The sequence below is a fragment of the Oncorhynchus clarkii genome, chromosome 3, assembly GCF_045791955.1.
Source record: "Oncorhynchus clarkii lewisi isolate Uvic-CL-2024 chromosome 3, UVic_Ocla_1.0, whole genome shotgun sequence".
Classification (NCBI taxonomy): domain Eukaryota; kingdom Metazoa; phylum Chordata; class Actinopteri; order Salmoniformes; family Salmonidae; genus Oncorhynchus; species Oncorhynchus clarkii.
The window spans coordinates 45,524,529-45,546,418 of NC_092149.1; the positions used below are offsets into that span (position 1 = coordinate 45,524,529).

A 21,890-nucleotide genomic window follows, 5' to 3' on the forward strand; every position below is an offset into this window, starting at 1 on the left:
CGGCTCTGAGGAGGAGAGAGGTGTGACAGCGCGGGCCTCCCGATCAATCATGTTAACAGCCTCCATCCATTCTCTAGCTCGTTACACACCAACGTTCTATAAATGCTGCACTGGAATTATTATATAAAAAAAAAATCTGGGGGGGGGGCACTGTGTAGGGGGTCTCGGATGGTTGAGGGGCAGCTCTTGGGGAACTGTGTGGGGGGGGGGGGATCTTGGAGGGTTGGTGGCCTGGCGGTTGGGAGCTTGGGCTGGATGCTGATGGGTCGCTGGTTCGGGTCCCCGTTTTTGACCTTGTGGGAGATCTGTCGACAAGCCCTTGAGCGGGGCTTTGACCATGGGTCGCTCTGGATGGGAGTCTGTTAGATGACTGAATGTGATGTAGATGTTGAGCGGCTTTACTGCAAGTCATTTGTATGTTTAAAAAATATATGGATTTCATTCTTGTTTCCTGACCGATTCCGCGTTGGGGGGGTTCCACTAAGCATAAGACGTTTTTGTCGCGCAATTTTACATCTAATGTGTGACACATGGATTTCCCAAACTCCGTTTTAGACTAAACTGAGTTCATGAGCAAAATTATCGTATTTACACTTTGTAGTCTATTTTTACACTAGCAAAACTGTTTCTGACTAATATCGATGCAGCATAGGCCGTTTTCAAAGGGATGCGTTGCTTTTTAAAGGCATTCGCTTTTTAAGCATCAAATATGTTGTTTCAGTAATGTTTATGACTGAATTGTGAATAATGATGAGTGAGAACGTTACAGTCTCACAAATATCATACCCCTCCAAAAATGCTAACGTCCCCTGTTATTGTAATGGTGAGAGTTTAGCATGTCTTGGGGGTATGATATTTGTGCGTCTGTAACTTTCTCACTCATCATTATTCACTATTCATTCAGGATTATTCATAATCTTGGAAGCATCCACATTCATTTAGAAGTGATAAGAAACATATTATATTCTTATTTACAATACAAGTTACTGTAAGGGTTGCGGAACTGGTTGAAGTGAAGTCAGACTCAGTAGAACAGAAATAGGTAATAGACAGAGCAGTTTATTTCAAAAGCAACGGCAATAAAAAACAAAAAATCTACATGGGTACAAAACCCGACCCGCACCAGTATCATAGTGCACAAGCACTTACAAACATACAATTCCACACAAGGACATGGGGGGAACAGAGGATTAAATACACAACACTTAATGAGGGAAATGGAAAGTAGGTGTGTGGGAAAACAAGATAAAACAAATGGAAAATGAAAAGTGGATCGACGATGGCTAGAAGACTGGTGACGTCAACCCGCCGAACACCGCCCGAACAAGGAGAGGAAACGACTTCGGTGGAAGTCGTGACAGTACCCCCCCCCCCCCCCCCCTTGACGCGCAGCTCCATCAGCGCGCCGACACCGGCCTCGGGGACGATCCGGAGGGCGAGGTGCAGGGCGATCCGGACGGGGACGGTGGAACTCCCGCAGCATTGAAGGGTCCAACACGTCCTCCACCGGAACACAGGATATCTCCTCCGGACCGTACCCCTCCCAGTCCACAAGGTACTGAAGGCCCCTTGCCCGACATCTCGAATCCAGTATGGATCAAACAGAGTACGCCGGGGCTCCCTTGATGTCCAGAGGGGGCGGAGGAACCTCCTGCACCTCAGACTCCTGGAGCAGGCCAGCCACCACCGGCCTGAGGAGAAACACATGGAACAAGGGGTTAATACGATATTCGGGGGGGAGTTGTAACCTGTAACTCAACTCGTTCAGTCTCCTCAGGACTTTAAATGGCCCCACAAACCGTGGACCCAGACCCAGCCCATGTTTTCTCCTCGCGCCAGGTCCCAGTCATCCACCGCAGGAACCTCGGTCTGACTCTGATTCCAAGGAGCCAGAACCGGCTGATACCCCAGTGCGCACTGGAAGGGGGAGGGGTTAGTGGCAGAGCGAGTTCTGGGCCATGTCTGCCCAGGGCACGAACGCTGCCCACTCCCCTGGCTGGTCCTGGCAGTAAGACCTCAGAAACCTACCCACATCCTGGTTTACTCTCTCCACCTGCCCATTACTCTCGGGGTGAAAACCCAAGGTAAGGCTGATCGAGACCCCAGATTTTCCATGAACGCCCTCCAGACCCTCGAAGTGAACTGGGGACCCCGATCAGACACTATGCCGAATAGATCAGCCGGTCACGGACAGCAGACAGAATGTACAGACGCCCAGCGGGACACAGGAGGGGAGCGGGCTCTACATGCAACGCCTGCTCAATGTCCACGTCGAGCTCCCACACTACCGGCACCACCAGATAGGGGACTAGGAGTATGGGGGTGGGATCCATGGGCCGCTCCTCTGTGCCATACAGCCGGGACAGTTTATCTGCCTTCGCGTTCTTGGAACCTGGTCTGTAAGAAACGGTGAAAAACATAGCCCACCTTGCCTGGCGAGGCTTCAGACTCCTGGTTCCGGATGTTCTCCAGATTACGGTGGTCAGTCCAGATGAGAAAAGGGTGTTTAGCCCCCTCAAGCCAATGTCCCCACGCCTTCCGCCTCAGCCGACCACTGCAAACGTACCGGTCCCCCCTTCAAAAGTGAGGTAATGGGAGACGCTACCTGACCAAAACCCTGGATAAACCTCCAGAGTAATTGGTAAACCCTAGGAACCGCTGCACCTCTTTTACCGTGGTGGGAGTCGGCCAATTACGCACGGCTGAGATGTGGTCACTCTCCATCTCCACCCCTGAGGTGGAAATGCAGTACCCTAGGAAGGAGACGGACTGTTGGAAGAACAGACATTTCTCAGCCTTGGCTTACAGGTCATGCTCCAACAGTCAACCAAGCACCTTGCGCACCAGGGACACATGCTCGGCGCGTGTAGAGGAGTATATCAGAATGTCATCAATATACATCACTACACCCTGCCCGTGCAGGTCCCTGAAAATATTGTCTACAAAGGCTTGGAAGACTGATGGAGCAGTCATCAACCCGTACGGCATGACGAGGTACTCATAATGCCCTGAGGTCGTACTGAACGCCGTCTTCCACTCGTCTCCCTCCCGGATACGCACCAGGTTGTAAGCACTCCTGAGATCAAGTTTGGTGATGAAGCGTGCCCCTTGTATTGACTCAATCACCATGGCGATAAGAGGTAGCGGGTAACTGTACCTCACAGTTATCTGATTAAGGCCTCGATAATCAATACACTGGCGCAGACCCCCCTCCTTCTTCTTCACAAAAAATAAACTCGAGGAGGCGGGGGAAGTGGATGATCGAATGTACCCCTGACGCATGAATTCGGAGACATATGTTTCCATAGCCACCGTAGTTGCACCTGGAAACCCCTAAACACCTCCCCGAGCACTCTCGCGACCACCCCGTGAGATCCGTCTGTTGCCATGAAACAGTGGGGTCATGACAAGCTAACCAGGGTAGGCCTAGCACCACAGGAAACGCAGGAGAGTCAATGAGAATGAGACTGATTCTCTCCGTGTGACCCCCCCTGCGTCACCATGCCCAGAGGAGCGGTGGCCTCCCTAATCAACCCTGACCCTAATGGTCGACTATGTAAGGCGTGAACTGGGAAGGGCATAGCCACAAGAACGATGGAGTTCCCTAAACTATGGGCAAATGATTTGTCAATAAAATTGCCAGCCGCGCCTGAATCGACAAGTGCCTTATGCTGGGAATGCGGGGAGAACTCAGGAAAATTAACAAACAAAAACATGTGTGCAACAGAGGGCTCTGGGTGAGAATGGTGCCCTCTCATCTGGGGTGACGCCAGAGTGCCCTGCCTGCTGCCTCGACCCCCAGAGGAACCAACCCGGCACCGACCTGCAGTGTGACCTCTGCGGCCACAGATGGTGCGCGAGACGGAACCTCATCCGGTCTCCCTGAGCGCAGCACCTCCCAACTCCATGGCATCGGAGCGGTGGTGCTGGGGGATGGAACCAACAGACCCCCGATCTGGACGTCCGCGGGTAGCCAGCAGGTTATCCAGCTGAATGGACAGGCCACCAGCTGGTCGAAGGTGAGGGTGGTCTCCCTGCAGGCCAACTCTCGACATACGTCCTCGCGCAAACTGCAGCGATAGTTGTCCATCAGGGCCCTGTTGTTCCATCCCACTCCGGAGGCCAGGGTCCGAAAGTCCAAATCGAACTCCTGTGCGCTCCTCGTCCCCTGCCGTATGTGGAAAAGACATTCACCCGCCGCTCTGCCAAGGTGGTTGAAGACTGCCCGGAAACGATGGGTGAACTCCTCAAAGCACCGGCACCGCATCTCCTTCCACCCGCATGGCGTTGGCCCTCTCCAGGGATTTCCCCGAGAGACAGGAGACGAGAGCGGACACCCTTTAACTGCCCGAAGGTGCCGGGTGGACGGTTGCCAGGTATAACTCCAATTGCAGCAGGAAACCCTGGCAGCGGGCAGCCGTCTCATCGTACTCCCCGGGGAGGGTGAGGCGAATCCCACTGGAACCGGGTGCAGGGGGAGTGAGTTGTGGAGGCCCCTGTTGTGCTGGGGGAGGCGCTGGAGGAACTCCCTGTCTCTCCCAGCGGTCCATGGTTTGGACAACGTGGTCCATGGCGGCGCCGAGATGGTGGATCATCGCCTCTTGCTCCAGGACGCGCTCCTCGACCCCTATAGCAGGGGCACCTGCTCCTGCTGACTCCATATGGGTGGTGTGGAATTCTGTAAGGGTTGCGGAACTGGTGGCAGTGAATTCAGATGCAGGAGAGCAGAAATAGGTAATTGTCGGAGCAGTTTAATTTCAAAACCAACAGCAATAAAAAAAAAAACTACATGGGTACAAAACCAGACGCGCACCAGTAACATAGTGCACAAGCACTTACAAACAAACAATTCCACACAAGGAAATGGGGGAACAGAGGGTTAAATACACAACACTTAATGAGAGAAATGGAAACCATGTGTGTAGGAAAACAAGACAAAACAAATGGAAAGTGAAAAGTGGATCGACGATGGCTAGAAGACCGGTGACGCCGACCGCCGAACACCGCCCGAACAAGGGGAGGAAACGACTTCGGTGGAAGTCCTGACAGTTACTCCAAAATGACACAATACATGATTTACCATAAATTCCTATTGGGCACAAATTAATCTGTAATACAACCAAAACAAACATCAAATGCGTCTAACAAATGTGTAGAGTCACAACCTTGATGAGTCATAGCGTGTTATGAATATTGGACCAAATACTTAACTTTTTTTAATACTTCAATGCACATATAAGTACATTTGTCCTAAAATGGGGGGGCCTATGTACAAAAAGTGCTGTAATTTCGAAATGGTTCACCCGATATGGATAAAATACCCTAAAATTAAAGCTGACAGTCAGAACTGTAACCTCATTGTCATGGTATTATTTCCAATACAAAATGCTGGAGTACAGAGTCAAAATAACAACAGAAAAATGTGTCACTTCTGCAGGCCAATTCAGAACTTGAACGTTCAATTATTTTAGAAAATAATTCACCCTATGTTTTCTTCAGTGAGTACTGAGAAAGTGCTTACTGTAGTAGGTGCAAGAAAAAGCTCATTGTAAAAGCATCATTTTTTAAAATCCAATTCCTAGAACACTACAAGAGGGACTCAAAATACCAGCTTGAGACGAGCAAAACAGAAGAGTGTTGCGTAATAAGTGTTCTTATTTTCCAGTTAAGATTCATAATATCCTAAATCTTCTGTGATCATACAATCAAAATAATAGTAATAAGTCAACTCACAATGTATGGCTAGGCTATTTGATTACATTACCTCAAACTCATATTTAGAGACTGTAGTTTAGACCATCCCCTCAACCCCCCACTTAAAACTGTCTGTAAGGTATTGGTGCAAAGGACCATGATTCTCAAAGAACCATCTGAAACAGCTGTTATAGTCACAAAGGAAAAACACTTTTTACACTACAGTGCCAATACGAACCGATCTGTGCTGGCTCAGATATTTTATTTTCAACTTCTCAACAGTCCTCTCCAGGATGGTTCTAGCTACTATGATGAATGTTTAACCAACAGCTTAGTAGTGTGAAACAACCCTAACTTCCCACAAACTCTCTGCAGGACTTTCTGTTGAACCGTCTGAATAAGGATGTATATAGCCCCCTGATGATTAACTTCTCAGCACAGACCACAGCCGCCCAGACACAGAACATCATCATGTCAAAGCTGGATAAGCGCCGCAAAGGGGTGTACGGCCCGCCCATGGGCAAGAGAACGGTAGGTTTGCCAGGCTGTGTGTGTGCACATGGATGCGTGCGTGCATGCGTGACTGACATTGTCATGCGTGTATGTGTTTAATTCTTGAATAATAATAACGGTGTTGATAAGCCCTCGATGTAGTGTTGTGCTGACAGTGAAAAGTAGTATTGCAGCAGAGTGAAAGACATTGTAGTTTAATAAGTTCTTCATTTGTCCAGGTGGTGTTTGTGGACGACGTGAACATGCCGGCCAGGGAGACGTACGGGGCCCAGCCCCCCGTGGAGCTGCTGCGTCAGTGGCTGGACCACTGGAACTGGTACGACATGAAGGACTGCTCCATGATCAAGCTAGTGGACATCCAGATCATGTGTGCCATGGGACCGCCCGGTGAGTCTAGCACGTACAGCTCAGCTGTCCCTTTACTGAGTTTATTTGCTCACACTTTTTTTCACAACACTATTCAGCAGTTGCTGTTTATTTAAAGACCAATTTTTATTCAATGTATTATTATTAATCTTTCTTAGGGGGGCATTGAAAGAAGCGTTTAAAAGGTTTACATGCTATCACAGTCATTTGTCCCAAGTGCGCTTTCTACATTTTCTAACTCTGTGCCCCTATGGAAACTGATTTGAGGATTTGGGGAGGGTGAGCTGGTCTTAGATCTGAGCCTAAGGGCACCTTCTACCGAAAGCCATTTTCAAAGCATTGGATTTCTGCCCTCAGGTGGTGGGAGAAACCCAATCACAGCTCGCTACCTACGCCACTTAAACACGGTCACCATCAACGACTTTGACGAGAAGACCATGTACACAATTTTCTCCAGAATCATGGACTGGCACCTCACTATAAGGTAACAATATAGTGTTGCTGAGAAGTTAGCCCTCTCTTCAGCAACATAGATAGATAGTTCAGCCTAGATATACAGTACATATTTAGGCCTAGACCTAACCTCCTAGACAATTAAACCCTTTCGGGTCGTTCCACCTCAAATAGCACAAGAAAGAGAATTTCGACCTCCACCATTTCAGATTGTTCTGAAATCGTTTCTGTAGTTTGTTACCGGTAACATTTGCATACCTGCAATTATTTTGTTGAAATATAATATGATCTCTGAGATCAAATAGGCCGTTGTAATTAATAGGATTCATATAATATTCAATAAATAAAGTACCTAACATCCGATTTGGAAAAAACTTCTAACAATGAGGAATTCAAATAAAATGGCCAAAATCCACCCACGGACCCCCCACACCACTGCTGAAAAAAATCCTAGGGGAAACACTGTATTGTCACAGAACAGTTGGTGCCATATGGAGGATAGTTAGCCCAACTCTGTTATAACATGGCATATACACACAGTTTTCATGAAGTGGTATGTATTTTGCAATGTTCTGTGCTTTGTCAAGTACACTCCTTGTCACGTTCGTCATAAGGAGTAGACCAAGATGCAGCGTGGTATGTTCCCATCCTTTATTTTGGAATAGAAACCTTCAAAGAACAAAGCGAACAAACGAAACGTGAAGCTATAATAATGCTCACAGGCATCTTATAGACAAGATCCCACAAAGCACAATGGGGAAATGGCTACCTAAATATGATCCCCAATCAGAGACAACGATAAACAGCTGTCTCTGATTGGGAACCATAACAGCATAGATATACAATTCCCCTAGATAACCCACCCTTAACCTTTCTAGCGGAACCCATCGACAACATTCTGCTGAAAAGGCATTGCGTAAAATTAAAAAATATTTTTCAGAAATATGTAACTTTCACACATTAACACATCCAATACAGCAAATGAAATATAAACATCTCGTTAATCTACCCATCGTGTCCGATTTCAAAAATGCTTTACAGCGAAAGCACAACATATGTTAGGTCATAGCCAAGTCGAAAAAAACACAGCAATTTTTCCAGCCAAAGGTAGGAGTCACAAAAAGCAGAAATATAGATAAAATGTATCGCTAACCTTTGATGCTCTTCATCAGATGACACTCATAGGACATCATGTTACACAATACATGTATGTTTTGTTCAATAATGTGCATATTTATGTCCAAAAATCTCAGTTTACATTGGCGCCTTACGTGCAGTCATGTTGCAGTAATGTTTTGATTCCAAAACATTCAGTGATTTTGCAGAAATACTCATAATAAACATTGATAAAAGATATGTGTTATTCACAGAATTAAAGATATACTTCTCCTTAATGCAACCACTGTGTCAGATTTCAACAAAAACTTTACGGATAAAGCATAATCTGAGAACGGCGCTCAGAACCCAATCCAGCCAGAGAAATATCGGCCATTTTGGAGTCAACAGAAGTTAGAAACAACACTATAAATATTCACTTACCTTTGTTGATCTTCATCAGAAGGCACTCCCAGGAATCCCAGTTCAACAATAAATGACTGATTTGTTCCATAAAGTCCATCATTTATGTCCAAATAGCCACTTGTTGTTAGCGTGTTCAGCCCAGTAATCCATCTTCATGAGGCGCAGGCACTTCATCCAGACAAAGACTCGAAAAGTTACGTTACAGTCCTTTAGAAACATGTCAAATAATGTATGGAATCAATCTTTAGGATATTTTTAACATAAAACATCAGTAATGTTCCAACCGGAGAATTCCTTTGTCTTCAGAAAAGCACTGGAACGAGAGGTAACTCTGTTTGGAGCGCACGTCATGAGACCAAGGCACTCTGCAAGACCACTGACTCAAAGAGGTCTCATAAGCCCCTCCTTTATAGTAGAATCGTCATTCAAGTTTCTAAAGACGGTTGACATCTAGTGGAAGCCGTAGGTAGTGCAACTTTATCCATATCTCAATGTGTATTCCGTAGGCCAAGCTCTGAAAAACTACAAACTTCAGATGTCCCAGTTCCTGGTTGGATTTTTCTTAGGTTTTTTCGCCTGCCATATGAGTTCTGTTATACTCACAGACATAATTCAAACAGTTTTAGAAATTTCAGAGTGTTTTCTATCCAATACTAATAATAATATGTATATATTAGCATCTGGGACAGAGTAGGAGGCAGTTCACTCTGGGAATGCTATTTATCAAAAGTGAAATTGCTGGCCCCTTTCCCAAAAAGGTTAATCACACCCCGACCTAACCAATATAGAGAATAAACAGCTCTCTATGGTCAGGGCACTGGAGGTCTAGAGCATAGAGCTGGCACAACCCATCGTGGCTGGATGCTCACTTTAGCCCGGCAAGTGCGGGGCGCTGGCACAGGACGCACTGGCTGGGAAGCTGCACTGGCGACACAGTGCGTAGAGCCGGCGCAGGATATCCTGGACCGAGGAGACGTACTGGAGACGAGCAGTGCGAGGAGCTGGCACAGAACACACCGGGCTGTGGATGCGCACTGGAGACACATTGCGTGTCTCCGCAAAACATGCTCCTCACAGCGACTGTCTTGCTCCAGACACCAAACCAGCCACTCTACCTCATCACTCCCCTCAACTATCTTACAATTATCCTCGCTCAATCTATCCCAATATTCCTTCGCCGATCACTCCGTGTGCCCCTCCCCAATTTTTTTTTGAGGCTGCCTCCCGGGCTTCTGTCATGGCTGCGAACCCCGGTGTCGTCGTTGTCCTTCCTTCACAGCTTGCGTCTGCTTCCATGGAAGGCTTTCGTCTCCTGCCATTATCTCCTCCCAAGTCCAGGATGTCTTTACTTCCTGGATATCCTCGCAGGCCCAGGATACCTGCTCCTCCTGGCCACGCTGCTTGGTCAGTTTGTGGTGGGATCTTCTGTCACGTTCGTGGAGTAGACCAAGATGCAGCGTGGTATGTTTCCATCCTTTATTTTGGAATAGAAAACTTCAAAGAACAAAACAACAAAGCGAACAAACGAAACGTGAAGCTACAATAATGCTCACAGGCAACTGTACATAGACAAGATCCCACAAAGCACAATGGGGAAATGGCTACCTAAATATGATCCCCAATCAGAGACAACGATAAACAGCTGCCTCTGATTGGGAACCATACCAGGCCAACATAGATATACAATTCCCATAGATAACGCACCCTTACTCACAACCCGACCTAACCAACATAGAGAATAAACAGCTCTCTATGGTCAGGGCGTGACACTCCTATATTCTCGTATTCACATATTAACATTACTCCTATCTTTCAACACGCATGTTTTAACGAGTAAATTGTCATGTAAATTGTTTAAACAAACCTGCATGATTGAAGGTAATGAGGATCAAAGCCTGGCTACATCTTCTCAAATTACTATATGACACTTTTATTTCCAGGTTTTGCCAAAGGGTTCTGTTGATAGTATTGACAGACAGCTGTAAGAATATTAAAAGATAAATATACAATGCAGAGAACTAAAGATCAATGGAACTAGTTTTTTTCTTTAGATTAATGGGTCAGGGACATGGGTTGTTTTTCAGCTCAACAACTGTTTAGAATCTGTGTAGGGGTTCCAGTCCGGGACTCATACAGTTAAAAATCAAATCAAATGTATTTATAAAGCCCTTCTTACATTAGCTGATATCTCAGTGCTGTACAGATATCCAGCCTAAAACCCCAAACAGCAAGCAATGCAGGTGTAGAAGCACGATGGCTAGGAAAAACTCCCTAGAAAAGCCAGAACCTAGAAAGAAACCTAGAGAGGAACCAGGCTATGAGGGGTGGCCAGTCCTCTTCTGGCTGTGCCGGGTGGAGATTTTAACAGAAGATGGCAAAGATGTTCAAATGTTCATAGATGACCAGCAGGGTCAAATAATAATAATCACAGTGGTTGTCGAGGGTGCGACAGGTCAGCACCTCAGGAGTAAATGTCAGTTGGCTTTTCATAGCCGATCATTCAGAGTATCTCTACCACTCCTGCTGTCTTTAGAGAGTTGAAAACAGCAGGTCTGGGACAGGTAGTACGTCCGGTGAACAGGTCAGGGTTCCATAGCCGCAGGCAGAACAGTTGAAACTGGAGCAGCAGCACAGCCAGGAGGACTGGGGACAGCAAGGAGTCATCAGGCCAGGTAGTCCTGAGGCATGGTCCTAGGGCTCAGGTCCTCCGATAGAGAAAAATAAAGAAAGAGAGAGGGAAAGAAAGAGAGAATTAGTGAGAGCATACTTAAATTTACACAGTACACCGGATAAGACAGGAGAAAAACTCCAGATATAACAGACTGACCCTAGCCCCCCGACACATGAACTACTGCAGCATAAATACTGGAGGATGAGACAGGAGGGGTCGGGAGACACTGTGGCCCCATCCGACGATACCCCTGGACAGGGCCAAACAGGCAGGATATAACCCCACCCACTTTGCCATAGCACAGCCCCCACACCCCTAGAGGGATATCTTCAACCACCAACTTACCATCTTGAGACAAGGCTGAGTATAGCCCACAATAGATTTCCGCCACGGCAAAACCCAAGGGGAGCACCAACCCAGACAAAACTAGGTCCAGAGTATGACTGTGGTAGTGAGTAGGTCCGGAGACATGTTGTACAAAATCCACTGAGTCGATGATGGCTCCGAAAGCCTTTTGGAGTGGGTCTGTGGACTTTTCCATGGGAATATTAAAGTCACCAAAAATATGAATATTATCTGCCATGACTACAAGGTTTGGTAGGAATTCAGGGAACTCAGTGAGGAACTCTGTATATAGCCCAGGAGGCCTGTAAACAGTAGCTATACAAAGTGATTGAGTAGGCTCCATGGATTTTATGACTAAAAGCTCAAAAGACGAAAAAAACTGTTTTTTTTTGTAAATTGAAATTTCCTATCATACATGTTAGCAACATCTTCGCCTTTGCAGGATGCGCAGGAGATATGGTCACTAGAGTAACCAGGAGGTGAGGCCTCATTTAACACAGTAAATTCATCAGGCTTAAGCCATGTTTCAGTCAGGCCAATGACATCAAGATTATGATCAGTGATTAATTAGTTCATTGACTATAACTGCCTTGGAAGTGAGGGATCTAATGTTAGGCAGCCCTATTTTGAGATGTGAGGTATCTCAATCTTTTTCTATAATGGCAGGAATGGAGGAGGTCTTCATTCCAGTGAGGTTGCTAAGGCGAACATCGCCATGTTTAGTTTCGCCCAAACTAGGTCGAGGCACAGACACGGTCTCAATGGGGATAGCTGAGCTGACTACACTGACTGTGCTAGTGGCAGACTCCTCTAAGCTGGCAGGCTGGCTAACAGCCTGCTGAAGTCGGAAGTTTACATACACCTTAGCCAAATACATTTAAACTCACTTTTTCACAATTCCTGACATTTAATCCTAGTAAAAATTCCCTGGTTTTGGTCAGTTAAGATCACCACTTTGTTGTAATTAAGAATGTGAAATGTCAGAATAATAGTAGAGAGAATTATTTATTTCCGCTTTTATTTCTTTCATCACATTCTCAGTGGGTCAAAGGTTTACATACCCTCAATTAGTATTTGGTAACATTGCCTTTAAATTGTTTAACTTGGGTCAAACGTTTTGGGTAGCCTTCCACAAGCTTCCCACAGTAAATTGGGTTGAATTTTGGCCCATTTCTCCTGACAGAGCTAGTGTAACTGAATCAGATTTGACGGCCGCCTTGCTCGCACACGCTTTTTCAGTTCTGCCCACAAATGTTCTGAGGTCTTGGCTGATTTATTTTGATTTTCCCATGATGTCAAGCAAAGAGGCACTGAGTTTGAAGGTAGGCCTTGAAATACATCCACAGGTACACCTCCAATTGTCTTAAATGCATCAGAAGCTTCAAACGCCATGACATAATTTTCTGGAATTTTCCAAGCTAAAGGCGCGTTCAACTTAGTGTATGAAAACTTCTGACCCACTGAAATTGTGATACAGTGAATTATAAGTGAAATAATCTGTAACAATTGTTGGAAAAATTACTTGTGTCATGCGCAAAGTATATGTCCTTACCGACTTGCCAAAACTATAGTTTGATAACAAGAAATTTGTGTTGTGGTTGAAAACCAAGTTTTAATGACTCCAACCTAAGTTTATTTAAACTTCCGACTTCAACTGTAGCTATATGTGGCAAGTTGTCATTGGTCCAAATGATCTATACATTGAAGCTGACATGTGATACTTTGTATTTTCACCATTGGCCCAATTTTGCTGCAATGAATTCTAATTGGTCAACCACAGGTTAGATTTTTGTTTAAACTACATCCTGTCTGTTTGTTCAGTGGAGAAACAATGAGAACAGAGAAGAATGAAGATCAACCATCCACTTTCCAGCATAACAACTATGATTTGTTCTCTTTTAATAAATATATTTCTCTCCCCTTGATTTGCTTTAGGGTCTGTGTTGTTGAAGAATATCATAAATTGCTAACACGGCTGAGGCTATAGTGTGTGTGTGAGTGTGCGTGTGTGTGTGCGTATGTGGAACGTTTTCACAATTGTTATTGTGTATATATAATATCATTTATGACTCCTCACCTCTTCCTCACCAGGTTTGCTTTCCCCAAGCCATTTGCAACGCTGACCGCTCAGATCATAAATGGCACAATGTCTGTGTACCAGGAGGCCACCAAGAACCTGCTGCCAACCCCGGCCAAGTCCCACTACCTTTTTAACCTGCGAGACTTCTCCCGTGTCATCCAGGGCATTTGTCTGTCCCGACCTGAAACAGCTGAGAACCCTAGCGCCATCAAGCGCCTCTGGGTGCATGAGGTATGTATACAGGGCTCAGTATTCACGCTTGCCCGGGACAGGTAAAAAAAGAAATAATTCAGACAAGCAGAACATAGATGTAAAGTAAAAAAGTCACTAAAATCAGAATATCAAATATTTTATCCTATCAGAATTGGATCAAAGTGTCCTCCGGATGCGATGTGTTGCAGACTTTCATCTCCCAAACTCTGCACTTGAATTACCGTGGTGTTATCTATCCATATGGGAAGTACAAATATTGGGAAAAATTAATTAAGTTGAGTGGCAAATTAATTGTAATTTTATTAACATTAATGCAACAAAACAAATCTAACTTTGCAAGACAGGCGTTAATCTTGTGTTAGGCACAGCGCATCGGAGTAGAAACCATTGATAGGCACAAACGGTCTTTCGATCACATGTGGTTGTGATGGAAGACTGATTGCTTCCAACAAGAGTACACAACTTGCACATTTACAGCTATCTTTGAAAAGTGTTTTTATGTCTTAAAGGGGCAGTGTTGTTCACTACCTAACCAAAAGTGTGCACACCTTCCCCTCAAACATCTCATTCCAAATTGATGGGCATTAAGATGGAGTTGGTCCTCCCCTTTTCTGCTATAGCCTCCACTCTTCTGGGATGGCTTTCCACTAGATGCTGGAACATTGCTGTAGGGACTTGCTTCCATTCAGGTACAAGACCATTAGTGAGGTCGGGCTCTGATGTTGGGCTATTAGGCCTGGCTCGCAGTCAGCGTTCCATTTTTTCCCAAAGGTGTTTGATGGGGTTGAGGTCAGGGCTCTGTGCAGGCCAGTTAAGTTCTACAACACCGATCTCGACAAATAATTTCTGTATGGACCTCGCTTTGTGCACTGGGGAATTGTCATGCTGAAACAGGAAATGGCCTTTTCCCAAATAGTTGCCACAAATTTGGAAGCACAGAATCGTGTAGAATGTTGTAGGGTTAAGATTTTCCTTCACTAGAACTAAGGGCCTAGCCCAAACCATGAATAACGGTCCCAGACCATTTTTCCTTCTCCACCAAACTTTATAGTTGGCACTATGCATTTTGGCAGGTAGTATTCTCCTGGCATCCGCCAAACCCAGATTCGTCTGTCAGACTGCCAGATGGTGAAGCGTAATTCATCACTCCAGAGAATGTGTTTCCACTGCTCCAGAGCCCAATAGCGGCAAGCTTTACACCACTTCAACCGACGCTTGGCAATGCGCATGGTGCTCTTAGGCTTGTGTGTAATAATGATAATAATGAATTTTATTTTGTGAACACCAAAACAAATTTCAGTCACATTTTTAGCCCATGGTGATAGACATTTATTTGTATTTTTGGACTTGAGCTTTAGGCATGAAGTCAAAAATCTATCCTACTTGTCCGAAGATCAAGTGCGGTTAAAAAGGTTATTGTCAAGCCCTTATGAATCTACACTCACCGGCCAGTTTATTAGGGACACCCATCTAGTACCGGGTCGGACCCCCCTTTGCCTCCAGAACAGCCTGAATTATTTGTGGCATTTTACAAGGTGTCGGAAACTTCCACAGGGATGTTGGTCTAAGCTGATGCGGTGGCATCATGTAGTTGCTGCAGATTGGACGGCGGGAACATTCATGCTGCGAATAGCCCGTTCCATCTCATCCCAAATACTGTATGCTCTATTGGATTGAGGTCTGGGGACTCTGCAGGCCTCTCAAGTAAACTGAACTCGCTGTTGTATTCCAGGCAATGTTTTTCCACTCCACAATTGTCCAGTGTTGTTGATCGCGTGCTCACTGGGGCCACTTCTTCTTGTTTTTAGCTGATGGGAGTGGAACCCTGCTGCAGTCATCCATCAGTGACCAGGATCGAAGAGTTGTCCGCTGACTGGATGTTTTTTTGTTTGTCTCACCATCTTCGGTGAACCCTAGACAATGTCGTGGGTGAAAATCCCAGGACGGTGGCGATTTCTGAGATACTGGATCTGGCTCGCCTGGCACCGATGATCATACTACGATCAAAGACGCTTAGGTCACTTGTTTTGCCCATTCTGACGTTCAATCGAACAGTAACTTAATAAACTGTCCCATGAGTCTATTTTCTCAAGGTTCTAACAAATCATGACGTGTAAATTGTAATAATATTCAGGGGCCCGTTGCACCAGTTGGTCTTAAGTGGGTCGTAATTCTATTTCCAGCGTAAAATGTGCTCTACTCCGGGCCAAAACGCCCTTCTATGAGCTACGCGTCGACGTAGATTCTATGCCAACTAGGGAGCAGGTGTAGGGTGTTAAATTGGGACTGTCTTTTTCATGATATGCACAGAAAATAATAGAAATCTATATTTTTTCAGGATGTGAGTCTACATTTCACAACCTCTTTTTGAGTTGCCTATGCACGAGTCAATAGCAACATAATACACTTGATGTATATGCTACATTATAGCATGCTAAATACAGTGCCTTGCGAAAGTATTCGGCCCCCTTGAACTTTGCGACCTTTTGCCACATTACAGGCTTCAAACATAAAGATATAAAACTGTATTTTTTTTGTGAAGAATCAACAACAAGTGGGACACAATCATGAAGTGGAACGACATTTATTGGATATTTCAAAATTTTAACAAATCAAAAACTGAAAAATTGGGCATGCAAAATTATTCAGGCCCCTTAAGTTAATACTTTGTAGCGCCACCTTTTGCTGCGATTACAGCTGTAAGTCGCTTGGGGTATGTCTCTATCAGTTTTGCACATCGAGAGACTGAAATTTTTTTCCCATTCCTCCTTGCAAAACAGCTCGAGCTCAGTGAGGTTGAATGGAGAGCATTTGTGAACAGCAGTTTTCAGTTCTTTCCACAGATTCTCGATTGAATTCAGGTCTGGACTTTGACTTGGCCATTCTAACACCTGGATATGTTTATTTTTGAACCATTCCATTGTAGATTTTGCTTTATGTTTTGGATCATTGTCTTGTTGGAAGACAAATCTCCGTCCCAGTCTCAGGTCTTTTGCAGACTCCATCAGGTTTTCTTCCAGAATGGTCCTGTATTTGGCTCCATCCATCTTCCCATCAATTTTAACCATCTTCCCTGTCCCTGCTGAAGAAAAGCAGGCCCAAACCATGATGCTGCCACCAAATCAAATCACATTTTATTTGTCACATGGTTAGCAAATGTTAGTGCGAGTGTAGCGAAATGCTTGTGCTTCTAGTTCCGACAATGCAGTAATAACCAACAAGTAATCTAGCTAACAATTCCAAAACTACTACCTTATAGACACAAGTGTAAGGGGATAAAGAATATGTACATAAAGATATATGAATGAGTGATGGTACAGAGCGGCATAGGCAAGATACAGTAGATGGTATTGAGTGCAGTATATACATATGAGATGAGTATGTAAACAAAGTGGCATAGTTAAAGTGGCTAGTGATACATGTATTACATAAGGATGCAGTAGATGATATAGAGTACAGTATATACATATACATATGAGATGAGTAATGTAGGGACAATTATATTAGGTAGCATTGTTTAAAGTGGCTAGTGATATATTTTACATCATTTCCCATCAATTCCCATTATTAAAGTGGCTGGAGTTGAGTCAGTGTGTTGGCAGCAGCCACTCAATGTTAGTGGTGGCTGTTTAACAGTCTGATGGCCTTGAGATAGAAGCTGTTTTTCAGTCTCTCGGTCCCAGCTTTGATGCACCTGTACTGACCTCGCCTTCTGGATGATAGCGGGGTGAACAGGCAGTGGCTCGGGTGGTTGCTGTCCTTGATGATCTTTATGGCCTTCCTGTGACATCGGGTGGTGTAGGTGTCCTGGAGGGCAGGTAGTTTGCCCCCGGTGATGCGTTGTGCAGACCTCACTACCCTCTGGAGAGCCTTACGGTTGTTGGCGGAGCAGTTGCCGTACCAGGCGGTGATACAGCCCGACAGGATGCTCTCGATTGTGCATCTGTAGAAGTTTGTGAGTGCTTTTGGTGATAAGCCGAATTTCTTCAGCCTCCTGAGGTTGAAGAGGCGCTGCTGCGCCTTCTTCACGATGCTGTCTGTGTGGGTGGACCAATTCAGTTTGTCTGTGATGTGTACGCCAAGGAACTTAAAACTTACTACCCTCTCCACTACTGTTCCATCGATGTGGATAGGGAGGTGTTCCCTCTGCTGTTTCCTGAAGTCCACAATCATCTCCTTAGTTTTGTTGACGTTGAGTGTGAGGTTATTTTCCTGACACCACACTCCGAGGGCCCTCACCTCCTCCCTGTAGGCCGTCTCGCCGTTGTTGGTAATCAAGCCTACCACTGTTGTGTCGTCTGCAAACTTGATGATTGAGTTGGAGGCGTGCGTGGCCACGCAGTCGTGGGTGAACAGGGAGTACAGGAGAGGGCTCAGAACGCACCCTTGTGGGGCCCCAGTGTTGAGGATCAGCGGGGTGGAGATGTTGTTGCCTACCCTCACCACCTGGGGGCGGCCCGTCAGGAAGTCCAGTACCCAGTTGCACAGGGCGGGGTCGAGACCCAGGTTCTCGAGCTTGATGACGAGCTTGGAGGGCACTATGGTGTTAAATGCCGAGCTGTAGTCGATGAACAGCATTCTCACATAGGTATTCCTCTTGTCCAGATGGGTTAGGGCAGTGTGCAGTGTGGTTGAGATTGCATCGTCTGTGGACCTATTTGGGCGGTAAGCAAATTGGAGTGGGTCTAGGGTGTCAGGTAGGGTGGAGGTGATATGGTCCTTGACTAGTCTCTCAAAGCACTTCATGATGACGGAAGTGAGTGCTACATGTGCTATGACGGAAGTAGTCGTTTAGCTCAGTTACCTTAGCTTTCTTGGGAACAGGAACAATGGTGGCCCTCTTGAAGCATGTGGGAACAACAGACTGGGATAGGGATTGATTCAATATGTCCGTAAACACACCAGCCAGCTGGTCTGCGCATGCTCTGAGGGCGCGGCTGGGGATGCCGTCTGGGCCTGCAGCCTTGCGAGGGTTGACACGTTTAAATGTTTTCCTCACGTCGGCTGCAGTGAAGGAGAGTCCGCATGTTTTAGTTGCGGGCCGTGTCAGTGGCACTGTATTGTCCTCAAAGCGGGCAAAAAAGTTATTTAGTCTGCCTGGGAGCAAGACATCCTGGTCCGTGACGGTGCTGGTTTTCTTTTTGTAATCCGTGATTGACTGTAGACCCTGCCACATACCTCTTGTGTCTGAGCCGTTGAATTGAGATTCTACTTTGTCTCTATACTGACGCTTAGCTTGTTTGATTGCCTTGCGGAGGGAATAGTTACACTGTTTGTATTCGGTCATGTTTCCAGTCACCTTGCCCTGATTAAAAGCAGTGGTTCGCGCTTTCAGTTTCACGCAAATGCTGCCATCAATCCACGGTTTCTGGTTTGGGAATGTTTTAAACGTTGCTATGGGAACGACATCTTCAACGCACGTTCTAATGAACTCGCACACCGAATCAGCGTATTCGTCAATGTTGTCGTCTGACGCAATACGGAACATATCCCAGTCCACGTGATGGAAGCAGTCTTGGAGTGTGGAATCAGATTGGTCGGACCAGCGTTGAACAGACATCAGCGCGGGAGCTTCTTGTTTTAGTTTCTGTCTGTAGGCAGGGATCAACAAAATGGAGTCGTGGTCAGCTTTTCCGAAAGGAGGGCGGGGCAGGGCCTTATATGCGTCGCGGAAGTTGGAATAGCAATGATCCAAGGTTTTTCCCGCCCTGGTTGCGCAATCGATATGCTGATAACATTTAGGGAGTTTTGTATTCAGATTAGCCTTGTTAAAATCCCCAGCTACAATGAATGCAGCTTTCGGATATATTGGTTCCAGTTTGCAAAGAGTCAAATAAAGTTCGTTCAGAGCCATCGATGTGTCTGCTTGGGGGGGAATATACACGGCTGTGATTATAATCGAAGAGAATTCCCTTGGTAGATAATGCGGTCTACATTTGATTGTGAGGAATTCTAAATCAGGTGAACCGAAGGACTTGAGTTCCTGTATGTTGTTTTGGCCACACCACGTCACGTTAACCATAAAGCATACGCCCCGCCCCTCTTCTTACCAGAAAGATGTTTGTTTCTGTCGGCGCGATGCGTGGAGAAACCCGCTGGCTGCACCTCCTCCGATAGCGTCTCTCCAGTGAGCCCCTTTTTCGAAGTCGTTTTTGGGGGTCGCTGGCTGGGATCCATTCCGTTGTCCTGGGTGAAAGGCAGAACACAGGGTCCGCTTCGCGAAAGTCATATTCTTGGTCGTACTGATGGTGAGTTGATGCTGCTTTTATGTTCAGTTGTTCTTCTCGACTGTATGTAATGAAACCTAAGATGACCTGGGGTACCAATGTAAGAAATAACACCATGTTTGACAGTGGGGATGATGTGTTGCTTTTACGCCAAACATAACGTTTTGCATTGTTGCCAAAAAGTTCCATTTTGGTTTCATCTGACCAGAGCACCTTCTTCCACATGTTTGGTGTGTCTCCCAGGTGGCTTGTGGCAAACTTTAACCAACACTTTTTATGGATATCTTAAGAAATGGCTTTCTTATTGCCACTGTTCCATAAAGGCCAGATTTGTGCAATATACGACTGATTGTTGTCCTATGGACAGAGTCTCCCACCTCAGCTGTAGATCTCTGCAGTTCATCCAGAGTGATCATGGGCCTCTTGGCTGCATCTCTGATCAGTCTTCTCCTTGTATGAGCTAAAAGTTTAGAGGGACGGCCAGGTCTTGGTAGATTTGCAGTGGTCTGATACTCCTTCCATTTCAATATTATCGCTTGCACAGTGCTCCTTTGGATGTTTAAAGCTTGGGAAATCTTTTTGTATCCAAATCCGGCTTTAAACTTCTTCACAACAGTATCTCGGACCTGCCTGGTGTGTTCCTTGTTCTTCATGATGCTCTCTGCGCTTTTAACGGACCTCTGAGACTATCACAGTGCAGGTGCATTTATACGGAGACTTGATTACACACAGGTGGATTGTATTTATCATCATTAGTCATTTAGGTCAACATTGGATCATTCAGAGATCCTCACTGAACTTCTGGAGAGAGTTTGCTGCACTGAAAGTAAAGGGGCTGAATAATTTTGCACGCCCAATTTTTCAGTTTTTGATTTGTTAAAAATTTTTGAAATATCCAATAAATGTCGTTCCACTTCATGATTGTGTCCCACTTGTTGTTGATTCTTCACAAAAAAATACAGTTTTATATCTTTATGTTTGAAGCCTGAAATGTGGCAAAAGGTCGCAAAGTTCAAGGGGGCCGAATACTTTCGCAAGGCACTGTATGTCTGATCAGATATTAGCAAACTAATAGATGAGCTGCCACCTCCACCTATTTGCCCAGCCAGAGCTCAATTAACCAAATATACAGATACAAGTCAAGGGCTTTAAGTCAGGATATAGCCTAGCCTACTACGTGACTGTAGAGCAAAATAATCCCTGTTATACTTGGCTAGTGTAGGCTACATAATATGTTTAAAAAAAAATCTGATTTCACTGTTAGATGAGAAAACTAGACAAAATATTACCATCATGAACACTCACTTCAATTTGGCTAACATTTTCCTAGCCTAATTGTAACCAAATATCCAAATGGAGATTCTGTGAAATCAAAAATCGGATGCTTATCTCAAAGCAGTGCAATAACGCTGTCCCAATCATTACGGTGCTGAAATTATAGTGACCACAATGATTAAACGGTTGGATGACTTTGGGAGTTTCAGTAAGCAACAATATGGTCAATGCCTTCAATGGCATTAGCCTACTTAATTACAATATTTTTGTAAGTTAGTGATATACATTTCCACAGTAATTATTGATTGATCCAGCCAGTTGTGGTTAAGAAAACGTGCATGCATAGTGGCGGGCTTTGCGAAGTGATGGGACATGCCTCGCAAAGTTTCGAACTGCCACTAGGATGGTAACAGCCTTGTAATGTGCAGTGCCTAGCAACCATCATTATGAAGCATCAAATGTCATGACATAGCTATGCCAGCATTGCTTTCTTCAAACTTAGCTATGACTAGTCATATTTTTGGTGGGTGCA

At 45.3% G+C, this 21,890-nt stretch overlaps 1 protein-coding gene across 1 annotated transcript in view; it reads left to right on the top strand.

The window, feature by feature from the left end:
- LOC139385579 (dynein, axonemal, heavy chain 7) overlaps positions 1-21,890 on the top strand; it is a 229,091-nt gene that overhangs the window by 101,867 nt on the left and 105,334 nt on the right. Inside the window, exons 37-40 of the mRNA XM_071130761.1 lie at positions 6,070-6,225; positions 6,426-6,594; positions 6,931-7,057; positions 13,655-13,874. Of these exons, the coding sequence (XP_070986862.1) occupies positions 6,070-6,225; positions 6,426-6,594; positions 6,931-7,057; positions 13,655-13,874 (672 nt within the window). The remainder of the gene's footprint in view (positions 1-6,069; positions 6,226-6,425; positions 6,595-6,930; positions 7,058-13,654; positions 13,875-21,890) is intronic.